The sequence below is a fragment of the Sycon ciliatum genome, chromosome 12, assembly GCF_964019385.1.
Source record: "Sycon ciliatum chromosome 12, ocSycCili1.1, whole genome shotgun sequence".
Taxonomy (NCBI): Eukaryota; Metazoa; Porifera; class Calcarea; order Leucosolenida; family Sycettidae; genus Sycon; species Sycon ciliatum.
Window position 1 is genome coordinate 12996530 of NC_088654.1, and position 10670 is coordinate 13007199.

Genomic DNA, 10670 nt, shown 5'->3' on the forward strand with positions numbered 1-10670 from the left:
ACAATTGTAGTACTAGTAGTAGGGCGTGTCCGACTTTCCTGGTGAAGCACGTACTGCCACTAACACTCAGCCTCAGCCTCAGCCTTTAATTTTAATTTTATTTTTATTATTATTATTATTAAATTAGGGACCGGCGGATTATGCTCGAAAAGGTGGCAGATTCTGCTCGAAAATCAGTGAAATTGGCAGAACCATACAAACCTTATGGCGGGCAATTCCTCAAATTCTGCTCCATTTTTTTATCCACATACCAAACATGCATGAAACTTACCAGAAAAAGTACCGAATTCTGCCAATTTTTCTGCCGGCAGAATCCGCCGGACCACTGTGAGTTACAACGTACATGTAGTTGTCACATGTGGACGGTTGTAAAGCCAAGCCTGCAGTCAAGTGCTATCAAAAGAGAGGAATATTGTGGCCATGCATATATCTACACAATACAAGACCAACGCATATGGCCGATTGGTTTGCAGGCTTGCCTGCGAATCATGAGGTCCCGAGTTCGAGACCCGCGCTGGTAGCAGGGAGCGTGTAAAGACTTTTTACATGAGTAAAGACTTTTTATGCGTGGTGAACTGCGCCGACACCCACGGTCAACTGGGTACTCACAGCTCGGAGTGAGGGTAACAAGGATGCAGTTTACAGGGTTATGGGCCGTTACACGCCCGATTGGTTGAGAGACTCACCTACTCTCCCCTGACTCACTTGTGAGGTCTGCATTCGCCACTAAGGTGTGCAAGGCATAGGCATAGTGGTGGCCTGCGGAAGCGAAGGCTAGTTTGTGTGTTTCTGAACATTCAAGCGATGCCAACGCGAATCCCGCGAATTAATACCAAGAGGAGAAGAAAACAGCACAAGCAAAGGCTGTAGAGTGGCAAAATAACTTCAGACCACGTGTTTTCAGGCTTTCCGAACTGGCCTAATGTCTGCTGTTTGGGATAAGGCATTTTTCACAGAGTGGAAGCAGTGCCAGCTTGTCTGCAGGCAGGGATACCACCTGTCATGGTAAGCTTCCAGCATCCCAATGATTACCACTTTTTACCAGCAGTAATGGTTTTCACCTCTCACTACCTGGATAATGAGGGGGAAAAATTTGATAGCCCGCTATTCTGCCAGAACCCTGCATCAAGTTGCAATGGAGAGCAGCCACTGGAGCAGCGATCATGTCTTATACAAATAACAGGCAGTGGAGCTGGCGAGAGATATTGCGGCAGCTTCAGAGGCAGATTGACTACATGTATGTGCAATCCCTCCTTGAAGCTTGACAATTTGCAGCCATTATCCTTTTTGGTCTCACACCAAGAGTATTATACATGTAGCCCTTTCTGAAGCATTAAATCATTATTATATTATTATATGAGTTTGGCTTTGGGGGCTCAGCCTTGGCAGCAACGTCTGGGCAGTGTCGTCCACACTGCTTTTGATACGTCAGCAACTGTGAAAGCAGACATTTTCGGTGGTGTAATATTTTCGGTATTCTCCAAAATCAGCGGTTCGGCGGAGGTAAATTTTCGGTAAACCCGTTTCCCGGTTACAATATAAGTGTACTACAGTACTAGTCACGAAATTTTCGGTGCGTTTCATTTCAGGTAAAAATTGTCGGCGCAGAAGTAAATAGAACACCACCGTAAAATTCTGCTTTTCCAGTAAGTCTCCCCATGTGCCTGCCGGCGAGTTGTGTATCTTGAAAAAAAGTATGGTACAGTTGAACATCGATTATCCGACCACCTCTGGGCAGACAACTGTCAGGCGGTGTTCAGATAAGGCAAATGTTCCGGATAAGAAAAAAACTGTCACTCACACACTTTCAGTGGTTATTACTAGCCGCACGACCTTTTTACTTTTTACTTTTCAAAATTTTCGTATTTTTTGAATGGCTCACTACATGCACAGTGCGTACTCTACGGCACGTGCGCGCAAAAAACTGTTACGGATAATCGAATGGTCGGATAGTCGATGTGCGGATAATCGATGTTCAACTGTACCTACATGTACATGTACATGATCGTACTTTAGTCAGTAGTGATGAATTATTAACGGACGGATTTTTTCTTTCTTTTTTTCTCTCTACAAAATCCACCTATCTCCGGAATGAAGACGGTAACAACGAATTATTTTACTTTATTCAAGTAGGCAAGTCATGCGTCCATACGTCGGCGGCCACACCAGTCTAGAAGAACAAAATTGAACATGTTCTTGACACTTGTCTTCTTGAGCGCTCTTGGTAGGCTGCTTTAGTGCTGCTGCATTACGCATCGCTCGCTACCTTTCGTAGTTTGAGCTCTCTGGCGCAAGAGCAACGAGTTGTGGCGACTCGGCTCACTTACATGTAAAGCTTGTATCTGTACTGATGACGCTTTCATGGCCGAAACAGCTTGCTGTCTACAGCATTGGGTAAAACATGGGCAAAGAATTGAAGGACATACAATGTCGAACATCACGCTACAACTTACAAGGGCGAAACGTTTAGTGCGATCGGTGGGTCAAAAACAGCTAGCATGAAGGAGACAAAATAATAAGACTAACCACTTGCGGAATGTACAGTGTATAAAGAGAAACGTCCTCACACGGAGACTAACCCCAAACAACAGAAGGGACGATACATTTTCCTTCTGAACACATAAATCAGCGGACAATTTACGAGCGTACAATGCCTCTGAAACAGCCAAGTAGGGTCCGGCGGATTCTGCCGGCAGAAAAATTGGCAGAATTCGGTACTTTTTCTGGTAAGTTTCATGCATGTTTGGTATGTCATTGTGGATAAAAAACTGGAGCAGAATTCGAGGAATTGCCCGCCATAAGGTTTGCATGGTTCTGCCAATTTTACTGCTTTCAAGTTCGAGCAGAATCTGCCACCTTTTCGAGCAGAATCCGCCGGACCCTACAGCCAAGTGCAATTTAGATCTACCACGAGCCAGAACTGAAAATACATCATCATGGTCAACTCACGACAACTACCACTGCCTGACAGATGAAGCTTGATAGCCGCTGCGTTGAACTCCCATCCATTGTCGTCACCTCCGATACTGTAGCCGATGAATCATTCTAGCCTATTTACAGTTACAAGTCACTCGTTCGGTAACCAATCTCATGAATCTGTTATCACGCGTGGTGGGTTTCTTGGCGGTCTGACCCGTGGATTGCACTGAACCATTCACTCTTGTCCTGTTGTAGCGTGATGTTTTACGTCCTTCAATTCTTTGCCCATGTAATTTGTTGCAATTTCAAATTTGGACTTCACGGAGAATTTCAAAGTTTTAGAAAATTAGAGGCCAGATGTGGATTGATCGAAGAAGGATAGATTTACCGTCACTGTGGATAAGAGTCATACTGTAGCTCAGTTGGTTAGAGCATTGCTCGCGAATAACAAGGTCCCTGGTTCGAGTCCCGGTGGTGTGACTGATGATTTTTTTTCGTTCTTTCATATCTGGCTTGCAAGTGTTGAGTTTCGGAGAGAAAAGAGCAGTACGTGGCATGTGGCCTCTAATTTCCTAAAACTATGTAATTTGTTGTTTCAGTCATTTCGCTTTATTCCCTGTTAGAACCTTTATGATGAGAAAGGAACGATGACGTTTGGTTCTCACCCTTGGAAATGAATTATGAAATTTCTTGAGTCGTTGAGTTCTGATGACAGTGGTCAATCCCTGTACCCTAGAACGTTGACGGTTCCCAAACAAATAGTAGGCATCAGTCGTAGGCCTTTGAATTCAACGAGACTTCAAACTCACTGGCACGGCTTGCGCACACCGGGCGACCTCGTTCACGAAGGCACGGAGCGACCAGCACTTCTCTGATGTGCTACATGCACATGTTCATTCTAATGTAGGCTGAACAGCTGTTTGACGGAAACTGCTGAATTGGAGTAGCCTTGCTGCGGATGTGCTGCGCGACGCCGAGTGGAGAGAGCATGGAGTTGTGAGAAGTTTGACATGCAATCTTATACACAATTGCAAATACATGTACGGTGAAATTTCTACTCGTACTACATGTACCCGCACATGTTCAATGATGGTTATGCACTACTCAGGAAGTAGTTTTCACTTCGTATTCGTCACGAGTTGAGAGCGACGTCGCTCTTTGCGCCCACCACTCTCAGTATGATTACCATGATCACTGTATTAGACCCTCATTACACCATCAAGTAGAATATCGTTCGCTGCTGGAACTCTTTCAAAAGAACTATCAGCACCCATTCGCTGCGTCTATGTTTCCCTCGTTCTAGGCCGCGTGCTCCAAAACACCCTTACGCTTCCAAGCAGGACTTGAACCTGGCACCCTTTGTTTCTCAATCATCCCACTACGCCAGCCTGCCTGCTTCCCAAACCCAAAACAAGTACTGTGTATATATTTTCATCCATGCCCACTTCACATCCTTTCAAAGCATTCGTCTACGGATTGAGTTGAATCTTTTTACACAACCTTGTTACATATGCCTTGAGTTTTTTTCGGATTAGACTTTTTTTCAGATTTTCATTTTGATTTTATCGTCGAGTTTCATCCCTTGATTCTTGGGTTTTCTTCCTTCTTTTAAATTAATGTCGTATTGTTTGAATAAACCCGTTTTGAAGTACGGTGTAAGTACAGTACAATGCTCTAGACATGTAAAAACACAAAACAAGCTATGAACACTGTGATGTTGCAACAGACGCTCAGGAAAGGGGCGGGGTATGTATGGTACTGGAAATAAGTAATTGAGCTCGCGAGATGAGAGCTTCCAGCATAGCAAGAGCGGTTACTTGCAATAGGTGGCACGCGCGCACCACGCACCTGCACGGTACAGACGCATTATGATCATAGTCACTGTGCAAACATGTACAATCATAACCATGATGACTGTAGGTTCCTGTTCATCCATGATGGTTTTTTGAGTGGTATGCCAAACACCTCGTCAGTGACGAGTTCTCAGTGCCTCAGGCGCAGAAAATGTCAGTTTCCGCTAGTTGTGGTTGGAGTTGCGGTGGACATTGCCATGATTACGTGCTGGGAATCTCATCAGAGCGACACGCAGTAGCACCTCTGCTTTGCCGTTACGTGCGTGTACATGTATAATAATAATCTTTATTTTCAAGATACTCAAAGGCTATAACACCTTCTCCACCTAATTCCCATGCATTCCTCAATGTACATTGTGCTTGCACGAGCTTTTGTTGGCATGCACCACAGTCACTGATACGCAGATCTAACAAGCAGCAGAAGCAGCCCCCTTGGCCATCATTCTGAAGCAGATGTGAGCAGCACAGAAGATGAGTGAGGCGAGGGGTTATTTGTAGCAATACCTGATTATGCTAAGTGCGTGTACATGATTGTAGACGCTGGCGCATTCTGTGACCCAGTAATGTAAGCGAGAGCTAAGCATTCTTGTCACAACGTTACGGCGATCCGCATGTACATGTACATGCGGATATACATTGTACATGAACTACATTACACTCGATGGTTGAACAAATTAATAATATTAATTAGGACACAGGTGTCTGGCGTGATCATTCACACAACACAGAACAGGTACTTGGACGAGATACAGTCACATCTTGTATATCTGTGACACACCGCTCATCACAGGAACGTGAATGGAGCGAGTGTGTACGTGTGGAACGCTTCATCCAGTTAGTTTAGCCTTTTAGTGTTAGCATACACAATGTAGGTACCGTCACTTCCCGCCAAACGAACGGAGATTAGCACTAGTACCGGTAGTACTCACTAGTAGCATTTACCTTACAAACAGCCCCACGCTAGCTGCTGACCTGATAGGGGAAAACATGCATTGTCTCCGACCGCTCCGCAGGTCTAAAAGCTTGGGTGGACGAGCACAGATCTTTCAGGAGTCGACTTGCGCTCCAGCCTGCAGCAGGAAGGCTATGGATAGCGCTGTCCAAGATGTTTAGTTCGACTTGACACGAAATTTGACAACAGGACTTCGAGCGGGGCACAGTTGCAAGCACCAGCGCTGCTGTCAAAGAAGCGTGGTGGACCGTGGTTGTAGAGACAATCCAGACTTGAGACGTTGATAATTGAGTTCGTTTCGACCGGCCAAGTAAATAACCAGACATCGAGAGTGGGGCCATTCCTGGCGCCCTGAGGGAACTCATTGATTCGGTGTCTCCCACCGGCACCCAGAGCAGCACGCCATCAGCGCACGACGCGCAACTCGCCTGCCTGCTTTTCATCAAGCAAGATGTTCCGCCAGATGTTGCGGCTGGAACCGGAGCGCAAACCGACAGTGAGTAGTAGTAGAGTCTAGGCAGATCATGCGCTTGCAATGCAAACGTGTATCATTCATTCTGGCCATACTAGTAATTCACGGGGGCTGAGCATCAGGCTGCTATTCTCATTAGGTCTTGATTCTTGAACAGAAACTGCTTTTTGGCGTATGCCTGCACCCTCCCAAGGACCCGGGTGTTCTACACGACACGGGCGAGATCAGGTGCCCATCTACATTGTACAGGATGCCGTGAATCAATTACGTTGCACTTATGTTTGTCACAAACCCACAGGAAACAAAGGACATCGGTACATGATTGTACACTTTGGCTCAGCACTCTCTAAATCTCATTATTTTTCTTGTGCTCTCCAGATGCTTTACATTGCACTACTTCTCGTGACTGGGCTCTGCATCGTCCGTTGTAGGGAAGTAGTTGAGCAGCGTTTCCTGCACTGTAACCCGTGCATATGCACGCATGAGGTGGCCGACTGTCAAGATCGCAGTCTCAGTGTCGTTCCTCAGGCCATCGCCACAGCGTCCAATATCACTACCCTGTGAGTGCAGTGTGTTTAGTGGACAGGCGCGTGCCCCGTATGGGTTCCTGGGTGCCCAGAACCCCCCTTTTTTCTCTCAAAATGCAGGACTTTGCTTCATTTTTGGAAATGTTTCCGGGGGGGACGCCCCCGGGAACTCCCCCCTTGAAGGGCACCGGCGCACGCGCCTGGTAGATATAAACAGTATGAACAGGACCAGTGGAAGCAGTAGAGTAAACCCTGTCAAGGAGACCACTCGGATAAGGCGACCACCCGTCCTAGAAGACCACGGAAGCCAAGACCAAGGGGTGTTATTTCCAGTCAGACGACCCTGGATAAGGAAACCACCTGGTAAGCAGAGACCACGACTTGAAGGTCCCTTGAGCGGTCAACTAAGACTGGGTTCACTGTATTTATATTGACCCGACCACACAGCAATCCTTCGTACTTTCGGACAAAGAGGTCCATGGCCTGACCAACTGACCCACCAGTTCCGCCGCTCCCCTGACGAATGAATGCCCTGCGGCAGATACGCGCTCGCACGTGCGCGCGTGTGTGTGTGTGTGTGTGTGCGCATGATTGTGTTAATGTATGTGTGTTTGTGTGTTTGTGTGTTTCTGGTGGCTTTTTATGATTAACTGCATCCACAGGAACCTGTCAGGAAATAGGATTGAACTCACACCGGAGACATTCGACGGTTTCTCTGATCTCAAAGAACTGTAAGAGAGATAGATAGATAGAGAGAGTGTGTGTGTGGGGAGGGGGGGGGGGGGGGTTCTCGTGTGCGCATGTCTGTGATGGGGGGGGGGGGGGATATTTTCAGTTTTCAGTAGGATATTTGCACGGAAAGGACTTAATGTAGGGATGTCAGCGAACGCACTGCGCAGGCCTCTGCGCATGCATTGCGTCATCGATTTTTTGAACGTGATCGCGGCCGACAGAGAAAACATGGCCGCGGTCTGTTTGCACCGCTGGGAGTCGTAAAATTACTGTTCTTCTGTCCCCGCGACCATTCAAATCATACGCGATACTCGAGGACCCACGAACTCACCACGTTCTCCCCGGTCGATTTCTCTGAAAGTTTGCACATCGTGAAACACCAGTATGAGAGGTGTTCAGGCCAATTTTCAAGGAATTTCCCTGGTTGGATCGTTCCAAAATCGGACTTCCATTTCTCGCTCGCGGCCATTTCTTGCGCGATGGAAGCGCCCTGCCCTGGTGAGTAACCAGCATCGCGCTTGGTAGAGAGTTGCTGCAATCAGCTCCCTGATGTCTTCGCTGCCATTGTCAGAAGCGATGGACCATGAATTTGTTTGAGAGTCTCTGGATGCTACTATTCCTCAGCCTAGTTTTCAGCCATTCCGTGCATCTTCTTCGCACGATTTATTTTGCAAAAAAATGAAAGTGTTCATGAGTTTTCTTGTCGGCCGCGCGTAGATGGGCCAGGCTGACCTGCGCAGATGGGCTGCGCAGTGCGTTCGCTGATATCCCTACTTAATGAACCTTTGCTCCACACACTCAGTGCACAGAATAATTTTAATGTTTCTGTGCTTCAATCTCCACGTCACATCACCCAAATACATGTACACAGGTGACAAAATGTGCATGTGAACAAGTTCAGCCGGAATTTGCATGTTCCCTGGTGCACACTAGATATGTTGAATGTGAAATAACAAAATCGACAGAGCGAAAGGAGAGCAACGCTATTGCCATCACAGTTACTGATGATGCCCCAACACGTGACTTGTTTCACTTTTTCATACTGAAATTATACAGGTGAAAAAGGAGAAGGACAAAATGTTACGAGTTATGACTAACTGTCCACCATAATTTAATTGGCTCACCATCCGAGTTGAAAATATACAAAGTTTTGGCGCTGCAAAATTTCCGCATTTCACGATTTTCGACATTTCAGCAGCGATTCATTTTCGGAACGGGTTAATACCAGTATATCACCAAAGCCGATGTTAAAAATTTCATCAGCGCTATAATTTAGCCATTTTGGGTCGGTGCCGAATATGGCCGAAATTGGATAGCTGACGGAATTTTGGTGTACAGTAAAACCTCTAACTAAGGGCCACCTGCCACAAATGACCACTTTCTCTGGCCCCAAGAGGTGGTCATTTGTCACAGGTTTTTGCCGTGTTTACAGTAATGTGTGCGTACAACTGACTGTGTTCCCTGGGTTCTGTGGTAAGTCACGGTCCTGTTCAGTAGTCGAGCTCAGTGTTTCTGCATGCTGCCTGCAGGTTTCTGGATGACAATCTCATCAACGAGTTGCCGCCCGGGATATTCGATGCTCTGCTGGAGTTGGAAGTGCTGTAAGTCGAATGGTCCAGCTTGTGCAACTAGTTTGGTCAGTGTCTGTTCGTACGCGAGATACTGCACTGGTTGGGTCAGTCTGTTACCGGATAGGTTCTCGTTCCTGGCTGTGCACACGAGCATACCATCTTCTAAAGTTTCTTTTGCCGTGGTTGGCTATCACCCCTCTCTCGCACTTTCCGTGCCAATTGGTCATGGACCCCGACCCGAGTTGAGTGAAATAAATAAAATAAAAATAGCGTAACTTGTAGTTTCTTGGTCCTCTTTTTCTTATAAATTTATCCTTGGCTCTCCATCCGAGTCCATAAAAAAACAGACTTTGTGTGAAATAACCGTACTTCCCCGATTGTAAGTCACACTCGATTGTAGGTCGCACCCCCATTTCCGGGTCCATGCTGAGGCCGGTGTTACAAGGCATGTAGTATGATGTACATGTCATATGGATCCTAACGAAGCTATGTTTTTTCAATACATTACTGCCAAGCTCGAAATTCACCACAAAAAAGTTCTCAAAATCCTCCTCCGAAAACCCCACATGCTCCCATCTTCCACCCTTTATGCCCTTGCTGACACTACCCCTTTGTCTAAGAGACGTAATTCACATCTTGTCACCCTTATCCATTCTCTCAAACTCAATCTGTGTCCACCTCATCTCCACTGTTTCAACTGGTTCTCTTCCCGTGGCACGAGAAACTCCCTTTCCCTTCCGAAACCTAAGTCCGACCTTCTACTTCACTCTCCCTTTTTCACTGCGTACTCTGCGTGGCTGGCACTTCCCCAAGCAGCTAAGGACCTTTCTTCCCTCCGCCTTTTTTAAGAGCCTTGTCGCACCTTGACTTTGATTTTGTGTTTCTCATTTTGTTGCAATCACTGCTTATCCATGCCGTTTCCTCTTTTCTTCTCCTCCCCTTCTCCCTTCCTTGCCGTGGTTAGCTAACACCCTCTCTCTTTGTATTGGCCGGTGTTCGCACTGTGCTATGAGATGCTGTAATAAATAAATAAATAAATAAATAAATAAAATATATTCACGTCAAGATGTGCGTATTTTGCCACTCACTTTCTCAACCTTGTGTGTACAGGCAGTTGCAGAATAATTACCTGACCAGCCTCCCTCCCAACATTTTCTCGAAACTCCACTCCCTGAAAAACCTGTAAGTTACGTACTTTCTGCACATGCAGTTGCACTTTAAGAAAAATGAAAACCAGTCTTGAATTTCACCTCCAGGGTACGCACTGACAATTTACTCTTCGCATTATTCGTAGAACTATTATGCACATGAAGATTTCTCCATGCCTCAGGGACATCTGTTACGGCTGTGACTAGTTTCATTACATCTGTAGAAGCTGGTGGACCTAGATTGAAGTAAAAAAACCTACCCTCACCGGTTTCCCATGGTGCAGCAGAAACTTTCCTGATGTGACAGTATTCCGCTTGATCCAGGAATGCACGTTCGATCCACAACACTTGTGTGCGTGCAAAGTTGTCCGCTTAGTACAAGATTCCGCTTGAAATAGGGTCCTGTAAAAGCATGTTGCAAGTTTTACTGCACCCGTGGAGTTAATATGCACACGGAGATTTTCCATGCCCCAGGGCTATTTGTTTGGGCTGTGTA

General features: G+C 46.3%; 1 protein-coding gene across 2 annotated transcripts in view; it reads left to right on the forward strand.

Annotated features, from left to right (window-relative positions):
- The first annotated feature begins 5201 nt into the window (after positions 1 to 5201).
- LOC135827832 (uncharacterized) overlaps positions 5202 to 10670 on the forward strand; it is a 24714-nt gene continuing 19245 nt past the window's right edge. For both annotated transcript variants that reach the window (XM_065340260.1, XM_065340261.1), the window contains exons 1-5: positions 5202 to 6220; positions 6575 to 6756; positions 7386 to 7454; positions 8985 to 9056; positions 10137 to 10208. In XM_065340260.1, the coding sequence (XP_065196332.1) occupies positions 6176 to 6220; positions 6575 to 6756; positions 7386 to 7454; positions 8985 to 9056; positions 10137 to 10208 (440 nt within the window). In that variant the 5' untranslated portion in view covers positions 5202 to 6175. The remainder of the gene's footprint in view (positions 6221 to 6574; positions 6757 to 7385; positions 7455 to 8984; positions 9057 to 10136; positions 10209 to 10670) is intronic.